The sequence below is a fragment of the Gymnoscopelus microlampas genome, assembly GCF_963454915.1.
Source record: "Gymnoscopelus microlampas genome assembly, chromosome: 3".
NCBI lineage: Eukaryota > Metazoa > Chordata > Actinopteri > Myctophiformes > Myctophidae > Gymnoscopelus > Gymnoscopelus microlampas.
Genome location: NC_139940.1, coordinates 42,411,692 through 42,433,476, shown reverse-complemented (window position 1 = coordinate 42,433,476; position 21,785 = coordinate 42,411,692). Strand labels below are relative to the sequence as shown.

At 44.1% G+C, this 21,785-nt stretch overlaps 1 protein-coding gene across 1 annotated transcript in view; it reads right to left on the bottom strand.

The window, feature by feature from the left end:
* Nucleotides 1-21,785, bottom strand: part of zfpm2a (zinc finger protein, FOG family member 2a) — a gene marked incomplete at its 3' end in the record, with an annotated part of 144,399 nt that overhangs the window by 4,524 nt on the left and 118,090 nt on the right. The window contains exon 6 of the mRNA XM_084053345.1: nt 636-842. Within this exon, the coding sequence (XP_083909471.1) occupies nt 636-842 (207 nt within the window). The remainder of the gene's footprint in view (nt 1-635; nt 843-21,785) is intronic.

The window sequence follows — 21,785 nt, the reverse complement described above, 5'->3', positions numbered from 1 at the left end:
CCTCGGCGTGTTTATGTGAACCCCAAACTTGAAGGTCGATGGCTCTTATCTCCAGCACAGAGACTCATCTGGGTTAATCTACACTCACCGGAGACACGCTCCTAGTTAAGCAGGTGACTGAGTGCAGGCGGTGGACTGCGCTGTGTGTGTGTGTGTGTGTGTGTGAATGGGTGAGAGAGAGAGAAAGAAAGAGACAGAAGCACAGTGAGAGAAGGAGACAATGCACAAGAGATCTAGAGTGAGACTGCGTTATGGCTGGGCAATATATCTTTATTATATCGATATCGTCAGACTAAACAAATGGAAATAGTATTGTTTTTAAATGGAAATAGGATTGTAGATTGGATCTATTTTTTTACTTTTTTAAAATTGTTTGATTTTGTCTCCATATACCAGAACATAATTATCTTCTGTGTGTGTGCACAGTAAAGTCACATACGTGTGTGTATATGTGTGTGTGTGTGTGTGTGTGTGTGTGTGTGTGTGTGTGTGTGTGTGTGTGTGTGTGTGTGTGTGTGTGTGTGTGTGTGTGTGTGTGTGTGTGTGTGTGTGTGTGTGTGTCCTTGTATGCTCTCCTTTATGTGGACATGAGTAAATTGTTAAAATGCTTGTGCATGTGTGTAGCAGCCACTCACTGTTGACGATGGCAGTGGGCAGAATGGAGGCCATGGCGGCTTGCTGTGGCAGGAGCTGAATGCTGTCCAGCAGCCGGGCTGGGTACATGCCCTCGCTGAGAGACATGTGATTCACCGCCTGCAGACGCGAGTCAAAGTCCACGGCGAACGCCACCAGCTCCTCGCCCTCCATCATGTTCTTGGTGGTGGTGCACCACAGTTGGCCACCTGGACACGACAGAAATAGAAGGGACAGTTTAGATGCATGCTGGGAAAAATAGACGTGTTTTCCAGCACACTTAAAAGAAAGACTATAGGCCCACACGTCCCTGTTTTTGGAGCGACCAATTCGGCCCACAGTGCAAAGTTGTGAGCTTCTAGATAGGATATTTTCTGAATAAAGTGAATAGCTTTGGTGTAGCGGGAAATACTAGTGGGCCTATTATAGAGCCCTGTAGTGCGCCAGTCAACTAAGTATATAAATAAGTATAAACTGTAAAATGTTTATAATTAGGTGTGGGGTCACTGTCCGGCAGAAACCTCATACAGTGTCTCCATATTTCATCTGTGTTTTTTTTTTGTAAATTAATGCTGTACCTCGTCATACTACACAGTGTCACAAAAAGTAGCAAAAATATCCGATCTACAAGCTCACAACGCGAACATAGGTTATTTCGTCCATTTTCTGAAAAGTAACCGTTTTTGACATACAAGGTTTCCACCCGACAGCGATGATATACAGTATGTAATAGATGTTTGCTTTTTTTAAATATTCCCAATCATATTATTGTTGTTATTATCACTGTCACTATGCTGCTACAATGTCCGAAGACCCGACCATGTACCTGTACACAAGACATAACAACAAAGAACCTTGAACTTTTAAGTGGTTAAAGGGAGATGTGGCATTTGCGCGGAGCTCTGTGAGATACATGACCTTTCTGTATGGTCCCGCCGAGGACGGAGGTTCACACAAGGACCACGTTTAAAAATTGACCGCATGTGACGTGATCTTTGAGGACACCGGGCTTCCATTTCAACGCCATCACCCTTCAACCAGGCTCAGTTGTTTTGGCTAGAACAGTGAGAACAGGTCCTCCACGTTATTAGGTTGTTGTGTTTTGGGATTAAACGGTCCTCTGAAAATCTTCTGAACGTATTCATTAAGTCAGAGAAAGGAGGGGAGCAGGAGGGAGGGAGAGGGTAGGCTGTGGTGGTGGTGGTGGTGGTGGGGGGGACGGGGGTGGGGGAGGTTTTTAGCTTAGATAATATTTATCTCAGCACATGACAGGCTTTTCAGCTGCACTTCATTTTCCACTGAAGAGATTAAAGTTTTTAATGTGACTATTTACAGAAATCTGGCTGGGGAGATAACAACAAACCATGATATGCTCCCGCTAAATGGCAGAATTAGGACATTGTTTCTGACGAAAGCTGGACAATTAATTAAAGCGCGCTGTTAGCTTTCAAAGATGTGCAAACATTCCGACGGAGCGTCAGGCTGCGAGGGGCCCTGGCGATTTGAGCCCATCTGTTGTGGAATAAAGAAAGACCTGAGGAGACGCGCGGAGGCAGGGGCAGGCGATGGGAAGGACCCCGCCCAGCCGATTTGCTGTGATTACGCTGATTACTCATGTTTACACAGAACCTGAGGCTTCAAACCGCCCTGTGGACAGGGTTAAGATCATCGCATGAGGTTTCCTTCTACAGTATAATCAATTAGATTTTTCAGGCAGATTTATTTGGTTAATGAACAAGAATGGACAGAAGCTAAGCCATCCTACCATGGGATGCATAAACTATAAATCATCGCTCGCGTTAAATTATGATTTGATCCATTATTTCAATTTATAATTGAGTACTTCAAATTTCACATTCCGATTAAAACCTCTCTGGCCCTATCTGCTAGTGGAGCACTGGAAATTAGACAAACGTACGAATGTGTCAAAGAAGTGAAATGGCATTAAAATATGCCATCTTTCACAGTCACATTTGTGTGCAGGGGCGAATCTCGGTGTGTCCCTGCGTGTGTGTGTGTGTGTGTGTGTGTGTGTGTGTGTGTGTGTGTGTGTGCCAGTGCTGCTTTAAAGAGCAGCGCGTATCTGTCGGCCAATCTGCTCTGACGAGACACACACTTCAGGCCGCTCTACTTCATCGTTTTGATTCTGTCACACCACACACTGCCTGGAGAGGCCCTTTGAATTTTTATCTCCTAATTAAAATAACAAAACTCCTCTCCGCTGCCTGCCCGAGTTACCATCAAGGTAGATACAAACTGCCACTGACAATAGGGTGGGGGGGGATTGGAGGGTGTCGGGGTATATCGCAGTCGTCACCACAAAAGTTTCTCATCCCCTGTAAAGATCTTTAGCACAGAGGCACTCTGCTTACAAAGAGAATTATGAACTAGGCCGTGTTACTCCCGATACAAATCGCCGTTTTTAGATCAATCCAAATCAAAGATACTGTATGCCCTGCTCGGCTCCACTGAAGTACAATGTGTAGAGCCTGATGAAAACATTTTTTTACAGTGCTTAGATGCTGCAATTTGACAACGGGGTACGCACTGAGACTGGGGCCCTTCAGCCAAGGATGCTACGGATCCCATCTGTTGTGTGTGAAAATGTTGGAAGTGAATTGTAGAAGTGATTGTCCCACTTTCACCAAGCCCCACAAAACACTGAGGCAGCAGTCTGGTTGCTACAGCACTGGGAACCAATCAAGAGACAGGTACTGTAATGCGCTATGAGCACGTACACACACACACACACACACACACACGAGCGCGTGCGCCCACATCTTACATTATGCACCCACTCATGCATGCAAGTAATACACTACATGAGCACGTTCACATAGCGCTGGGCGATATATCGATATTATATCAATATTGTGATACGAGACTAAATATTGTCTGGGATTTTGAACATCATAATATCGTGATATGGCATAAGAAATTGTCTTTTTTTCTGGTTTTAAAGGCTGTATTACAGTTATAGTAAGTGATGTCATTTTACCTTACCTGGCTGTTCTAGCTGTTCTGCCTTTACCCACTTAGTTATTATATAGTCATTACCGGTGATTATTATATCAAAAATCTCATTGTGTAACTATATATTTGTTTTTTTAATAGTCATCCCCACGACGGTTTGGTGAAAAATCACCCAATCCTACGTTCACACACACGCATGCATATACTCCATAATGCACCCAACCACCCATGCATGCACACCACCACGCACATGCACATACTTTTGTAAACACACACACACACACACACACACACACACACACAGAGGAGATGGCTCTGCCACAGGAAATGGGACTGCTCAGAGGCGTTGGTTGGGCAGCACACAAAAACACATATTCCTGGACAGCAGTCTCCTCTCAGTATTCCTCAGTTTCCCCACACGGTTGTTTTCCTCTGAGAGCCTTTTCACGGGCTCGCAATCCATGTCACAGAGACACAGGTTAAAAACCTATGACAATGGTGTGATCCTCATGAATGGCACAGCACAGCAGGTCAAGAGTGAGAGTGAAAGAGCAAAACCATAAGTCTTTAAACTAGGGGAAAGACTAGAAAAAAGTGCAGCATGTGATTTGCACTTGTTTGCCTGTTAACTGTCTGCAGTGAGCTGCCTTTGTGCAGTGGCCAATGCAGTTGGAATGAAGGCTATTGTCTAAATCCTCCTGCAGAGCACCTGATAAAAGAATAAAGAACTATGACATATTCTAAAAACAATAGAGGAATTAAGGGGAGACAATAGGCCAGCTGCCTCATTAAAACAATCAAAAACGGCATCCTGTACGTAGTCCAGATAATTAAAAAACCACTGCTTCCTACAGTCTCTCAATACCATATCCACCAGCTCACTGTGGCTCTGCTGGCTAAATGCCCTCTTCGGTCTCTCTCTTCCCTTTGATTAATGGTTTATTTGAACACGCAGTTGAAGATGAACATATGAAGGAATTCAAGAAACAAAATTACAACGCAAGCCCCTTTTCCCTATAAGTACTTATACTCTAATCAAACGTCTCGGGGATGAATCGTGTCGGGAGGGGTGGGGGGTTGGGTTGTTAATAAGGTACATGTATGCCTCTCCCCTTTTCCTAAAGCCCCAAGAGATTTCAAAGTGCAGGCATCAGAGGCCATTTTTAATTTCCTCGCTTTAAATGACTTTATAAGAAAACGGATGTGTACAGTATCTGTGTATGTATGGGGGTGGCAGGGAGAGGAGAGCAGGAGATACTCCAGCAGGAATGAAATAGTTTCTCCCCCCCCCATTTTTTTTTGCTCCCTGCACACCGCCACCATATCTTAATGAAGGCACAAACAAATCTCTCAAGCCTTGTGCAGAGCTCAGAGACAACAAAGCAGCCGAAAATAACAGAAGGGCCCGGATAATTAAACTGGCCTGAAGACAGGTATTCAAATGTTGGTGTGTAAACAGCACAACTCTTTAATAGTTTAGCTGTAAAATGCGTAGTTAAGCACATCAGCACTTGCCTCTCCCATCTGTCCAAACACATTACCATTGCAGAGGCCATTACAGCACTAGAGTACAGTCCCACTGCACCAAAACCACATATTATGGGATGGGAGAATGGAGCTTTTGGGAAAACTAACAGTAGCCTATCAACATTATCCGAATGCATCGTGGCTCATGTTTTAAAACGCATCATCCAGTTCACTTTGAGATGGGGGCAGGGGTTGAGCAAGTGCGGGTACGCATAGTGGTGTTGGAAAAGGTAACACAAGGTAAACAAAGAAGAAAAAGTTTTAAACTTTAAATTCATGCCAGAGACAAATTGTGACCTGCCTCATTTCTATCCTTGTCGAGCTACTAGAGCCTGACGGTGATTTGCCAGACTGCTTTTTCCTTGGTGTGACTGTTTGGGCCCTTAAAGGTCTCCTCGCGTTCCATTGGCAGTGTGCTGCTAACTGTTGGTCTTAATTGTGGAGTGAGGCTAGTGCCTGAGGCCACAGAGAGGGTTGTAATTAAAGACCTCTACTCTTGTCTCCAAATCAGCTCCAAGTCCTCCTGGTCGAATGGGAACAGCCTCCTGGCAGCTACGAATATCAAGTAGCTGCACGTTGTTAACTGCTTCTAGATTTTTAACAAGACTCAATCTTAGCAGAGGTAGATCGCCACAGAGCACATACCCAAAAGTCCCCCAGTAAATGTGATTCCTGAATCTGGCAATGAAACTCGGAAATTAACCGCAGATGAACATCATCTGCATGCAAATCTCACGACACAACAATGCTCATTACAATTATCTTCGGAAATGTAGGAGATCGTTTCATTGTGTTAATCAAAGTTGAACACAATGAGATGAGTCATAGTTGTCGAACCACCATCAGACCACAACCCGGAGCAAGCAAAGTAGAAAAGAGTGACTTAATACTTTCCAAACAACTAGAGGTATTAAATAGGAACATCACTCACAGGGTCAAACAAGCTCACTTGACGACACAGTAAACTAGAATCAGCTAACTGTACCATTATTAGGCTGTGAGTGTCCTCTGCCCCTGCATTGACACAGATTGACTCTGTCTGCCTCTTCCTCTTACGCTTCCTCCTCCACTGTTACCTTTGGCCACTAGGAGGCACTCTTCTCACACTCAAACTTAAGCTCAAGCTGTGCAGCCAATGGACGTTTTGCCGTGATGATGCTGTGTTGATGCAGACGCCTCAGACATGATGGCAAGCAGCACAGCAGGCAGATTCTGTCCTCACATCCAAGGAGGTAGGTGGTGAACACCTTAGTCTCTTTATGTGAAAGCAATTCAAGGAAACGGATTCTTATTTTTTTTGTAAACTAATTTTGACTTGCTTTGGGATGACATTGTGTTTCAGTTTGTTTTTTGTTTCGTTTTTTTAGTTTTTTACATTTAAAATATATTCAAATTTCTTGTCAGTTGCAAATCTGTAATGGCATTCTTCAGTAATGATAAATATATTTTGTTTAGTATTTGGTAGTATTTGGTATTTTATAAAATTTAAGATACACACATTTGTTAGAGAGAACAAATACATCCAGTGAAAGAAACATTCCCGAGTAAATATTTGTTTATCGAGCCTTGCCTTGCCTTGCCTGACACCCCACCCAAAACCATGATTTCACTCCCTCGCACTACAATGTCCAGACTAATTTTAGCTTCAAGTGTTGTGCAGATGATAGCCAGCACCGAGAGCTCATGGATGGCCTCGAGCGAATGGCACGCAGGTCAGAATCCACAAATTAAAAAGTCGTCCCAGGGGAGCGTCGTGCATGGTCTCTCTACAGTATACATTCACAGGCAACAAAGACATAAAACCGCCACACGTCACAGAACAATCCCATTCACCACACATTTATGAATTCTGTGGAGAAGAAAAACAGCTGGGGAAAAAAATAATAAACTACTACTTCTGGAAATGATGTGACTGAGGAAATACTTGACTGCTTAAAAATAAGACGCTTTACTTTGCAATTAAAAGACATTTCTCCAGCAGGTCTCTGGAGACTTGTGGCTTTTCCATTGAAGTGAGAATCATGCTAGCGAGTGGCTGTTTGGCTGGTAACAGTGTTACAGTGTTGAGTGAGAGATGGAAAACTGAACAAAATGTGAATTAATAAGGCATATCATATATATCTGTTAGAGTCCCATAAAATATATTATTTTTAAACATGTTTTAAAGAAATGCATTCATTTCATATTATATCCTTTATTAAATAAAATGTAGTCAAGTAAAATTTGTTGAATTCTTTGTGAATTATAATAACTGTTTTATTGTACAGTAAAAAATATATCATATAAAAAATGACCTGCACTAAACTGAACTTATTTAAAATATTTCCCGTATACATTTAATATATTGCTCCACACATTACAGCACCAGAAAACAAAGCACAATCAAAACGCAGCGCATTTCACGCTTTCTATTTTGCACTACACATTTTGAGACAAGTGCCGTCAGTCCAAGACAATGCCAGCTGCAGATTCTTTAAGACAACGCCATAGCACAACGCTGTTTTTCCCTCATTAACTGTCACACACAGCCAACTCCTCCCTCTACAGACTGGAGTCAAGTGCGCTATTAAAGGACTTCTCTGATTAGCTCTTCTTGGGTCTAGTCCGCTTATGTTCTTTATTTAGACAGGTTTGTCCCAATGAGCACTCTATTAGCCGCGCTTGCTCTGTGGGTAGGGCTGCCTGCGTCCTGGTTGGGGCCCGGTTGCGGCCAGTCGACATGTGTTTACTGCGGCCCCTGCTGAGGGAGCACACTGGTTGGGGGCTGTTCTGACCAAGCCCTGCTAATGGGACCAGAAGACCCCTTGTGACAGGACGCTGCTGTGCCGAGCAGCACCGCCGACCAAACCCCCTCCCAACCCCCAGCTGCGGCCCCATGGCCCACGTCCCCCTACCCATCATGCCTCTGTGGGAGCAGGTGAACGGCAGAGGTCCAACGCCAAGCTAGCTCGGTTTTTCTGGTAGTGCGCGGTGCCACCACAACGTGCCTCAGTGGTTCCTCCAACATGGCTCCGGCCCTGCGCCACATGGGCTGGCTGGCTGCGTCTGTGTTTATGTGTGTATGTGTGCGTGTGCGTGTGTGTGTGTGTGTGTGTGTGCGTGTGCGTGTGCGTGTGCGTGTGCGTGTGCGTGTGCGTGTGCGTGTGTGTGTGTGCGCGCGCACGCGTGCAAGTGTGCGTATGTTGCGGTGGATGCCGGCCCTAATGCAAATGCATGCCGTTTAAAAAATGGAACCGTCTCTCAGTCTCTCACTCATCTTTGGAAAGGTCTATTTGGGCCTTCTGGCGTTTTGCAGAAGGACAGAAAGCCAGAGAAATGCACCTGTCAACCATTTTGGAGTGCAACGCTATTGATCCGGTTGTGTGGAACAGAATTTATTAAGTTACATGTTTCTCATCACGAATACTCGATATGATACGACATTTGCGGCCCCCGATCCTTGCATGCTTGGCCGATATAAAATGTAGGACCAATAATAACTGCAGGTGTAATACGGTGCTACAAAGCAACTAGACAGAATAAGAGCACAGGCACACACATGGGGTACGCGCCAGCCAAACCGGCGCGGCATTCCCCAACATGCCCTGTGTCTCTGCACCCCTGTAATTCTACATATTGCTTTAAGTATGTGCTAATTAAATTTTCTGTCGGTTTGCGGGAGAAATAAATAATCTGCAGCTAAAAGGCCTAATTGCGTTTGTCACATTGTGTCTCGGTGGCTGGTGCAACGGGAGTGCAGCCGCTGCCCTTGCTCATTGCCATTCTGTCGTCCTGGCAAGCCCCCGCACTGCCCCAGGTATCACCACGCGGCCATCTGGAGCCGACATCTGTCTCTCTATTGATCACAAGGGTTTAGCACTTGATCAAACAGACTGCGACAGGAAATTGCTCTTTTCCCCACAGAAAAGGCCAATCGCTTGCGTGAGGGTAATAGAGTGGAACTGAGATGCACCACCAGCATGGTGGGCAGGCGGGCATGGGGTACAGCGAGGCCGGGGCAGCGGCAGAGGAAGGCATCAGCCTCGGAGGAGATGGCCGCGATGGCTCGAGTGGTGAAATGAAAGCCCCCCCCGTGCCACACTGTCCAGCCAGTTTGACCACAAGACAAGCATGTCTACCGGTGCAAGACCGCAATATGTTATTTTAATGCTGGACCTCCAGTAACAAGATTACAGCGAATTCTATTTCTTCAGCAATTACACAATAAAAATCCTCTTAACGCCCGGAGTGTACAAATGTAACCAAATGGACCCGTTTGTACACTCTGGGAGTTACGAATGTATAAATGAACACTGAGGATTTTACTGTGTACGTTTTGAGGCCTGCATATAAACGATCTTATCTGAGTAGGTCATGGGGAATTTTTGTGCAGGTGGAGGACCGAGCCATCACCACTGATAAAAAAAAAACGGTCCGCTCTTGGGATTCAGACTTGAATGTCTTTCAAGCTGCATTCAGGTGCCTCTGTGAGCCAACAGCTGTCTCAAACTGTTAGGAAAGCTGGATCCAAGTGAAATATGCTACATAATAAGTAATGCCAGATGGTTCTGGGGACTAGCGGTACTTCTTCTGAGGAAAACAAAAATAAATTCACAAACAACCAGCCCTACGATTGCAGGATGTAAGGCAGATTCTAAATTGTGGAAAACATTTAGATATGTAAATGTTTCCGTAAATGGGTCCTCCAAACTCAAGCACGCCGCGCATGCGCGCACGCACACAACATACCCTTTGGTGTGATACATGTTATAACTGAGTAGCACAATATTTCAGCAGTGCATAGTTGCCAAACAATGGCTATAGTTCTCTCTGGTTCCCTTGTATCCCAGTGGAATTCATCACACTATTAGTGCCTGAGGTGAACAGCTCCTGAATGTGTGCTGTGTTATTCGAGGCTGTGGTCCATGTCTGAAATAGTGCTCTCTCTCTCTCTCGCTTCTCAGGCATGCTTTCCAGGCACTCACTGTAACATCGTGTTTAGCAAGTATGGACAATTTGATACTGAAGGTGACATTTATTCAATATTGTAGAAAATATTTAATTGTTCCTGCAGAGCGAGAGATATGTTTCCCCTTGCCTACAGTGCTGGGATTGTCCTTTGGAATATGATGCAAATTTGGGATGAAGCGACTAATTCCCTCCCTCCACCTCTGTTCCCCCCCCACACATCCACCGCCCTCCATCCTCCCCGACACAAGGATTGTGATTAATCGTGTGACCGCCCCTCGTTTTGCATTTTACACAATCTCACGGCGCCATGGCGAGATGTGTGAGGTGTTTCGCCACTTTTGGCAAGCTGAAAAGATGTAGCCCAAGGAGGAACAAGTCGAAAGTATGAGGGAAAAATATGACCAGGGGACGTGATAAAAAAATTATCAGCCAGTGTGTTTTCCTGTTTGGTTTTAATCTACATTTAATTAAATTCTTATCTGCTGTGTGCTTATGGCTGCATTTGAATGGCGAGGCTGCATTCATTATGAATGGTAAAATTGAACTCAGTACATTGTGTGTGGCCCAATAAAGAAACAAGACTCTTATTGCGGTGCATGCACAAGCTCCGACAGACATGCGGAAAAAATAAGTCAATTAAGATCGGTCTTTAAATTACCGCTGTATCAAAACAAGGGGCGGGCGCATGCTCCATAATAGAATCCTGACAGGGTAGAGAGAGAGAGAGAAGAGAGAGAGAGCACAGTCAACTGTTGTTAATATACATCCCATTTGATATAGCCAATTGCATTTGCCTGTTTATGGAATGCAGTGTCCATGCATACTAGATTTACTGGTCTGTCATGATAGTTCATAATCAGCACAGTGTGGAGAGAAAAAAAAGTTGTCTTGTAACAATAGAGAGGTCAAATGAAATATTGCTGCTGCAGTATTATATGAGTTCCTCATAAAGATTCTGGTGGGTTTATCTGTGTGCTGGAGGTCAACAGCAAAGGTCAATGACAAAATACATACAAATTATATGTATACCACTGTATAAGAGTTAAATCCATGGGTGGGGCAAGGGGGAAAAAAGAATAGGAATCGGCCCCCAAAATTGTAATGCTGTTGACAAAAGACACACGGCTTATAACGGACGCGCAGCACTTCATAAGCTAAGAACAATATCCCATAGGCAGCGCCCTGGAAAAACGTCGAAAAAAAAGACCCTGAGCCGATACTACAAAGTTGGGCCCCGGCAAAATCCCTAAATCTTCCCGTTTGCTTATTCCGAGCAGAGTGGGGGGAGACGGAAGCTCCCTGCTGCCTGCCCATGTTTACAGAGCTGTTCTCATCTCTAGGCCTTACTCATCCACCGCACTGACACACAGTGTCGACATGATTAGGGGGTCTGCCTTTGCATAGGGGGCCGTGGGGGGTGCGGAGGATCGGCAGATGAATGACTTTGGCGCATCGGAGAGGGATCACAGCAGATAATCGCTCCTGACTGCTGCGCTGGAACTCTCAGATCTGGTCTTTAAAATAATGTTAGGAGTCAAGTCTCCAAAGCCTTCCGCAGGTTATCTTCTGCATTTTATGTTTGCTGTTTAAATCTTAACAGGACACGAGCGGCGAGGGAGAGCAAATGTGTCTGGAGTCGGAGCAAGTGGAGTGGAAATGTTATTGCGAGGGGTTAAGATTAGCTGTTGCAGGGGCTGAGGAGATGAAACTCCCTCTTATTCCAATGGATTTCATTCCTGGAGAAAAAAAACTTGGAATGTTGAATTTAACCTTGCGAGGCCATGTCTCCTTTGAGAAGGCCAGTGTGGATAATGAAGCTGACCTCTGCAAAACTGACGTAATTCAAAGACATCCATTCCAACGCGAGACAAATAACCGCCTTCTTTTGGAATACAAAGCCAAGTCCACCACTCCCACACAGACAGTGGAAAATACAGTACAACATAAATTCCAATATCATAAATACTGCTATCGCACAAACAGCGGAGTCATAAAGTATAGGTGCCTGTGATGGTGTGTCTAGGACTATAAACCTCTGGTGTTACTCATAGGGAATAAACACGCGTGCACAATTTACGGCGCTAGATTTCCCCTTTGTTTATCTTTTAAATAAGCACAGTTTATCACCGCCTGCATAAGCAAATAGCATGCAATGTGTATTGTTTTAACATTTGATAGGCTGTCCAGAAGATTCATTTCTCCCTACTATTTGAATTGTCTTTGTAATATTCGCAGCCATAGGCATCAGGGCCCATCACCTGTTTGTTATCGCTGGCCGTCCTGTTTGGGAGCTCTTGAAACGGTGCCATGGCATTGACTCCCAGTTAACAGCGGGTCTCTGAACTCCTCACGGTTGATGGCGGAGGCTGCAAATTACGCTAACAACTAATTAACATCATAAAGACTGATTCAATGGATGGACGACACCTGCAACCTCCATTTGCACACGCTAACAGAAAATTACCTGTGTTTTTATTTCTGCAGATAACGTGTGCATTTTTTAACAGCCTTTAGAATATTCATTTTCTTTGCTGCGCCCCGCTTGGCAACTGTTTCTTTTTTACTGTACATAGTAAGGACAAAATAATAATTGCGCAAATGGAATACTGGCAAAAATCCTAAAACTATTTTTTTTTGGTGTGTGTGGGGGGGGGGGGCGGTTTGTACATGTATGAACCTTTGGAAAAAAAACGTAGCCACTGCCAAATCCTATGCTTGAAATAACACATTCAATTTTCTAATTTCTATTTGAATATAGAATATTTCCAGTCGGCAGACATGAACCTCCAGTTACTGGTCCGAGTAACAAAGTGCTGCCTGTCAGTCTGAGACACTTTGCTGGCTGGCTGAACTAAGCTGGTTTAGACTGACAAGTCCTCAATGATGGCAGCCTCAACTTCCTCTGGCCGACTTCTACAATCCTTTCTCCTTCCCCTCACAAGCTTCCAAGCTCCATGCTTTGAGTTTTTTTTTCCCATTCGCGCTGTACATTGGAGATGACCAATGTACAGCCAAGTGTCCAGTCACTTTTAACCGTCGTTGAGTTCCCTCTGTCTCTTCCTTTCTGACGCCAGAAACAGCAGCTAAGTTCCACAGGATGGTAATGCACTCACACCTCATTACAGAGACACATTATGGACTACAGCAGTAATACGGCTTTAATCTTCTCCAAATCGTTATAAATGTCAAGCTGGGGCCAGGGAATTCCCAGCCTATTGCACCAATGGCTTAGCCCACTATCCCCTCTTTTTCCGAATTAGCTATAGCCGGAGAATTACACTCATTGCCAGATCCGTTGAAACTTTGAACTCTTTTATTCCTATCATTCGGTGCGCCATTAACATACTCTTTGAAAATGCCTCTCTCCCCCTCCCCTAAAAAGCCCCAAACAGCTAAATATGAAAACAGCTGATACCCCCCGCCCACACACACACACACACACACACACACACACACACACACACACACACACACACACACACACACACACACACACACACACACACACACACACACACACACACCGTGCATACTGCCTATACCCCCCCCCCCTCTCTCTCTTCCTTAGCTTCTCCTAATGAGAAGCAACATCCCTCTCTCTCCACTGAAGGATCCAGACTTTCTGTGTGATAGAGAGACTGCGGCTGTTTATTAATAATGAATTTGGATGTTTGCGTGTGGAACGTTATCAGCGAGCACACAATCCCACCAATAGTTTGCCCTGATGGGGTAGCTGGGTTCCTCATTAGCAGAACATATTTAATCCAGAAGTTTCTTATCAAATGTCACACCTGCATCTCTAAATGGCATTTTCACATTCATTCGCCTGTATTTGGGAGATGAGGCTCCAAGGTGCTTTGGAGAGATTAAGAAGGGAGAGAGAGTGCAAGCTTATTTTATCATTTAGCGGGTCTGGAAGGAATCCAAGGAGTTTTTGTCTTGTTGTTGTAATTAGAAAGCCTTTTAAGTGATAACGCCTGCATAGGAATATGAATATGGAGCCATCAGGCCAGTTCTATTCTCCCCCCCCCCCCCCCACTCCCCTCTCTCTGTCTATTTCTCTTTCTCTCTACCTCTCTCTCTCTCTTGTCTTTTTAAATTGTTGAATGCCGCGTTTTTGTTGTACATGCAGCCAGGATTAACTCAAGCTTCAGAAGTTTAATGAAAGACTTGAAAGTAGGCAAACACTCAACTGGGGGAACTCAAGAAGCACTTTTTTCTTGTTTCTTGACTGCGACCGTGTTTCCTTTATTCGTGTGAAGACGTGGTGTGACTTGAGAGCACGTTTTGTTTCTAAATCTATAAAGGAGGGATAAAAAAAGAAGGGGTAGATGTTATTCTCCCTATGGGCACCCAGGAATAATTCAGCCATAGGTCATTTTAATGGCCCCAGTACAGTCATAAAATCTAGACTATCCATGTTAGACACAAGAATACCCCCCTACTGTAAAGCCTAATTTATGCTCGTCGTACGATGGTGTGAGGTACGTAGAAAATAGCCGCTCTACAAGCTCACTCACGAGTCACATCCACAACGCCCAGTGAGCTTGGAGGTTTTTGTCAATGCACAGCACCACCATACGATGAAGTATAAATCAAGCTTTAGTGTGGAGTGACCAACACTATCCAAAATAAGGACTGCTGTACAAACAATGATTTTTATTCATTCTATTAAGAGAATAAAATATCAGTTTCTTAATATAATGTTCTTGCCTAGTTCTATAAAATGGAGAGGGCATGCAGTATACCTCTCAGTCTCAGTCGTGGCATTTAGTCCCCGTTTGTATCCAGAAAAGCTGCTGCTAACCACTGGTCCAGAGATAAGTGCAAAACTGAGAAGTATTGATCCGGTAATAGTGGTTCACGCTTTGACTCTGACACCTTAACCCCGCAGACATAATGTCATAGCCTCTTATCCTTTCCTCTTAACACAACCTGCCTATCTCGCAAAAGCTGTCACCTCTAGTAATACGCTTCTCAAAAGCTCCGCTAAATCACTGAAATCATTGCACTTTCAGACATTATTTATTTTCCCACCTCTTAAAAGTGAAGCGTGATTTACAGTTGGGTAAAAGGTTTTGCTCTCCCTCATCCTTTGCTTCTTCCATTCCCCTCTATCCTCAAAGATGTACCGTGCTACATTATGTTTGGTAATTCCCTTTCTTACGACTGTAAGGACTGCTATGTCGCAATTACTATGTTAGGTCTGTGTAATTGTCCTGGCGAACAGCACATGACAAATACGGTTGAGCTAGACCCCACACAGACATCCTAGATGTATGCTGGTTTAGACATTTTCATTAAGTGAGAGCGTCTCTGTGCCACAGTGCAGTATTACCCTTTTGCCAGGTATGAATGAAATCTAATACCGCTTAATTACTCAGATAAATGTGTATTGTGTGGTTGATTGGGATCCTTTAAACTGGGCTTTCTATCCCGTTACAAATCATCAGTTTGAGTAACTCAGGGGCGAGAGTGATAATGAGAGGGTATTTAGGCCAGACTTATGACAGACAAATTACAGCAACAACACAATTGAGCAAACATCTCTCTCACATTCATAAGCCCTGCAAATGATCAGACATTGTGCCCAAAAAATGTTGATCGACGGCCTTAAAGGACTGCCACAAGGGCGGCTGGGCCTTCGGTGGATGATGCCAAACGCTGACATTATATGCAAATTTTGTTTATTATCTCGCAGGCAGCTCAGATCCTGCCTTGGTCGGGCTGCTGCAGCCCACGGCAACTTCCAAGCAAGGTTTATGCACAAGGGTTTCTAATTAGCTCTCTAAGGGCCACAGTTAGTGCAGCACTTTTCACAACAGCAGTTGGGAAGTTGTACACTAACTTGGAGGGCTCCATATGTTGCCCAGGAGGCCTTGGAGACAGATAGAGCTTGTGCGTTTCACACAGACACCATGTTTGCTCCTGAAAACTCAATTTTCATTCTTTTGTAGATGGAGGGGAAAAGGTAAAAAACCCAACGACTGCATGCTCAGACTAGTGTTCAACATTATTTATGTACTGTACCTTTGGGCTGCATGCATGGAGAATTTCTTTTTAAGTATGGAGACCCTGGTGTATAAAGAATTGATTTAGACAAAATGTGTTAAGGGCATACAACAGCATAGACACGTCATGTATTAGACCTGCAAACCACTGTAATGCCAATTCATCCAGTTGTCAAGAAATGGTGCTTTTCACAAATATTGTAGATAAACAGAGAAGGTGTAATTAGTATGGGCTCGCTGGGAAGCGACCACACTCATGTTATCTTTGCTTTGTAATATCTATGTATTATTCCACCCACATGTTTGTGTCTCTAACTACTTCCACATACTTTGAGCTAGAAACTCAGTTGAAACGTATTTATTTTTTAGCTTTTAACGGTCTATGGTTAATTTATTCAACTTTATCATTATTTCTATTACTGTATATTTGTTATGTTTTTCAGAACTGTACAGTGCTGAGTGTTATGTATTCAAACTGAAAAATTGCAATAAACTTGCAATAAACAATTTTTTTTAATGGGAGTCAATGAGGGAGAAAAACCTAAACTTTCTATCTAGTCTTCTATACTTTATTAACATGTTCAGCTACCTTTGGTATAGACTGGATGCATTCACGTTTTTCCCCCTTTTTTTTTATTTGTATGCTTTAAACTTTTTATCACTTGGAAGTCAATGACAAGAATGTTCTAATCCGTTTTATCTTGCACCATTTAAACTTTAAAATGTTCAGCTTCATTTGAACAAAATACACTTTTAGATATCTTTTATACATCACAAGTTTGATGTGGATTGCATACATATATTTTTAGGGTTTACATTACTGGTGGAATGTTCAGCTTGCTGAAGTAGAGCCAGATTAAGTAAGTAATAGTAGGTCGGAGAAGCTTATTGTCGGTATAAGCCAGAGCGCGGGAGTCTATCCCTGTTTCTCAATGCGCTAGACCCCTGGGAGATGGATTGCTGAGGTGGAGCGCAACACCTACCATCATCTCCCAGTACTTCCCGCACGACTTGCCGCACCCAAGCCATGCTACTCATGAGCTGAGTTGGTGATGCCCGGGATTGAACCTATGACCTTGTGGTCTACTACTACTTAATGCTCTCCTGAGTGAGCTACCCGGACACTACACAGGTTTCAGATTACATTTATAATATGTTTTTGTAAACTCTCTCTCTCTTTTATTTCTTACTGTTTTTATACATTACAACACTTGTCCGTTTTAGAGAATCCATGCGTCATGTGCCATAAACGGTCGGGACCGTTTTTGGCCCACTTTTTTTTTATACGTGGGGCCCACGTGGGGCGCTCTAACGAAACTTTGGGATCATCCAAGGAGTCTCTGAGAAGGAGAGGCCGGGTGTGGATCCATGTCAAAAATCCTTCCGGTCGGCCGCTCCAATGTTAACTCCTTGACTAAAAGCTTAATATCTCCATTTATTTTTAACGTGGTGGAAGTGAGATCGATCGGCGATCACTCTGCAATGGAGGATCGCGTAAGAAATATTATTGTTCCAGGCGTTAGTCGGGACCCTCCGCCGTCTCGCACGCACGCTTTGTTTACATGCACTTCCGCGTCGGGGCTTCTACAGCACGAAACATATCAACGTAAGTGGATGGAAGATATGCAGGCACTGAACAAACCCTATTTTAATAAACCTCTGGCACACAATGTGTTAACACTACCATTACTTAACACTACCATTACTTAACACTACCACTCTAACACTACCATTACTTAACACTACTAACACTATTAACACTACCATCACTGTTAGTACTACCATTACTTAACACTACCATCACTGTTAACACTACCATTACTTAAAGGTAGGGTAAGTGATTTACTTTGCTCAAAGTGTTAAATAGCTCTATATTCTGATAGTACTCATTGCTATGGAGTGTTTGTTCAGTAAAAGGAGTCTCCCGTGTCTCTCCAGCTCTTTATTAAACAGAAAATGCATTTTCAATGCTCTCTCCTGATTGGCTTAAATGTTGTCACCTACCTGAAAATGTATTTATATTCTGTTTACTAAAGAGCTGGAGAGACCCCTGTGACTGAACAAACGCTCTGTAGCAATGATTACTATCAGAATATAGTACTTTGACCTTTTTAACAAAATATGAATAAAAAATATATCACTTACCCTACCTTGAACAATACCATCACTGTTAACATTACAAAACACTTCACACTACCAATACTGTTAACTACAGTACACTACCAACGCTGTTTACACTGCCAACATTCTCTACACTCCCAACATTCTTAAAGGTAGTGTAAGTAATGTTTAAACGTTTTTTTTTTTGTGTGTGTGTGTCTGTGTGTGTGAAAAAGTTAAAGCTCTATTTTCTGATAGTAATCATTGCTATAGTGTTTGTTCAATAACAGGGGTCCCCCTGTCTCTCCAGCCCTTTAATAAACAGAAAATACATTTTCAGGTGGGTTGCCAGTTTTATCCAATCAGGAGAGAGAACCCATTTATCAGCTAAAATGCGTGTTCCAGTCTGCTTATTTCTTTGCCATCACTTCTAATTTCACTTGTTTATCCAGTATAATGTATGAGCTCTCCTCATTGGATAAAATTGGTATCCCAACCTGAAAATGTATTTTCTGTTTACTAAAGAGCTGGAGAGATGGGAAGACGTTTGCTACTGAACAAACATTCTATGATTACTATCAGAATATAGTTATTTAACAATTATTTTTAACAAAAGAATATCACTTACTGTACCTTTAATTATTACATACCACCTACAGTACCAACACAGCAAGCCGGCCCACACGGTTTCTTCAGGAACGGTACTTTCTAGTTTGACTCGTCCTGTTCTGTTTGACCTAGCCAGTCTGTACAGGAAAAAGCAGCAACATTACTCTGCCTCGACATTGTCCATTTGAAGGTGTGGTAGAATCTACCTGACTCGGACAAAACGCCTCACCGGCAATATGCATGTAGAATCAGTGTCTCCCTTCAAGCAGGGCCTTGGCTAACCTTCATCTCTTCTGGGCTCCTATTTCAAGGCTATGGTGATCAAATATCTCCTTCAAAAGCGCTCCCTCTTTTGCTCAAGAAAAACCTGGTGGATCCTCCTCTCTCATTGCTGCTCTCTCTCTTTCTCTAAATTGCCATCTTTGCTCCCCTCAATCTCAATCTGTGTGTTCTGTGTCTGACCCCGAGACGAGATCGCTGGAAAAAATATGTTGTGCCTCATTAACTGAGGCATCACGCTGTCTTTTTTCAACTTATTGTCTCTCACACCTTATCCGGCCCTTCATCTTAAACTTGGAATAAATTAGAGCGATAATGATCGTGCGCGTGCCATTAGTCACAAATGAAGTGGTTAACGCAAATGGGGGGAGATAAGGCTGAGATCTGATGCCGATTCATAAAAGGGAAGGCAGATTGTTGTAAAATGGCAGATAGACCGTGCAAATTGGGTGCCGACACCATGAGGCAATGTTATTACCAAATTAGCCTCTGTTTTTCCTCCGCCCCTCCTGATCACAACCCCAGGAGGAATGGCAGAGAAAGGAGGCTATTGTGTGGTGCTCACCGACATTATTCTTTGAACAAATAGTTTAGATTATACAGGAGGCAATGATGCTGCCTTTACCTCCAAGATGTATTTGCTTTTAATTCATACTTTCGATTGTGACATTTTAAACAATTTCTCTATTGAGGCTTGAGGCATTACGGGGCCAAATGACAGTACTGAATAAATACAGAATGGAAGGATGGGGTCTAGATAAGAGAGTACGATGTTTGTTCAAGTTGAGGCTAAGGCTGAGGCTGCTGCTGGCTCAGGAATGTCTTTTGTTCTGAGGTAAGGCTTGGGTGCAATTCCATGTAAAGTGATGGTCATTCAGCCTTAATACCACGTACTTCTAACATCTGGAAATGCTGCGTCACACCAGAAATATTTTGTAGAATGGAAGTGATATGTCGTCATTTGCATTTGCGGTAAATAGCAGGAAGAAAAGAGAACCGTGGGCCATGATTCAATTCAGTTCAGCAGACAATTATCAACATAACAAATAATCAACAAACGATACACTATAGACCATGAGCGCATGTATTACTGTCTGAACAAGACAAAATGGTAGGCTGAAGGTCTCTTGAATCTGGGCTGTCACTGGGGGTAGGGGAGCTCTTGTAATTTGCAGAGCTGAATCCGTGGAGCGGGCATAAGGGAATAAGTTGGACGGGGAAGAAGACAGAGAACAAACCTGGCAGGCGCGTTGAGGCCATGCCAGTCCTGCCTGCGCCACGCAGTGTGGCAGGGGGGCAGTGCCAGGAAATGTGGCAAGAGGAGGAAAGATCAAACAACAAGGGCTGCAGATCTCCACCAATCTGCTCTGTATTAATGTCAGAGCCAAGGAGCAGCTGAACCACACGTGATCCACAATGTGTGACAGTGATGCATGCGTGTGAGTGTGGGCACGTGTGTGTGAGCACGCGCGCGCGTGTGTGTGTGTGTGTGTGTGTGTGTGTGTGTGTGTGTGTGTGTGTGTGTGCGTGTGCGTGTGTGTGTGATTGCGAGTGTGTGTGAGTGACTCTATTTGACCACTCACCAAATATTGGAATAAAACTACAGTAATAAAGACTGCTTTACTTCAAAACTGTCATAGTGTTTTTGAAACATTTATCCAAACTCGGCCTCCGGAGAACAGGTCCTCATAGTTAACTCTTTGATTGGATTCTTTGTTCGTCTACAGCTACTTATGTGACAACAGCTGAATCCAAAAACTAATTTTCAGGTATTTCACGAGCGTGTGTTCTCATGGTGTCAGACAGTAGCGCCCATGATGGAGTGGTCGGAACACGGCGCCTCTCGGCTCCAGCGGGCTGCATACCCGGGGCCTGTATCCTGCTCCAAAACTTGTTCTGTATAGCCGCAATAAAGCAAGCAGACGGCAAATGAGCTCCATGCTGCCATCTCTCCCTCTTGGACAGATGGCAAAATTAGACAATATGCTTTCCAAAATTACACTGAAATCACATGGCTGCGTGTCTGTCTGTCTGTCTGTCTTTCTGTCTGTCTGTCCTTTCGCGTGGCATGGCAGTCTTTACTGGGGCATTTACGGTTTGACGTCGGGCAGAGTGGCGCGGCGGGGTGGTGTGGTGCTGTGTCGGACGACGAGGAAGTCGCGCCAGCCTCATTGCTGTTGATTGATTTCGGAGTGCTGGTGCTGGGGTGCAAGGCCAGCAGGAGCATCGATGGACTCGGGGTAGAGGGATAGGGGGGTTCTGCATGTGTGTGTATGGTTGGGGAGTGTATGGGGAGGACGGGTGGGAGCGTGCGGGGATTTGGAGGGGGGGGGGGGTACTGGGGAATGAGCCTGGTCTATGACAATGTATGATGAACAGCCTGCTATTTGGAGTGCATCTGCAGGAGCCAGTTTGTAGTGCAGGGTCCTCAGAGAGATGTGGGAGGAGAGCAAATGTTTGAGGAGCGGACTCCACGAAAGCCGAATCCCCCTCCGCTCCGTGTATTTTGGGAGTGACACAGAGCATCTTATGACAATATTAGCCTCTATCACTCCTTGTCCTTTTTGAATGGAATCTTGAACTAGAGGCTGATAATGGTATCTGCCCTGATATGGGAGTCTCTGCTGCGGATTGGGAGGGTCTGCAGCTCGGAGGCATCTCCGCCCAAAATCTTGTCTATGGGAAATTACGCAATTCCTGACA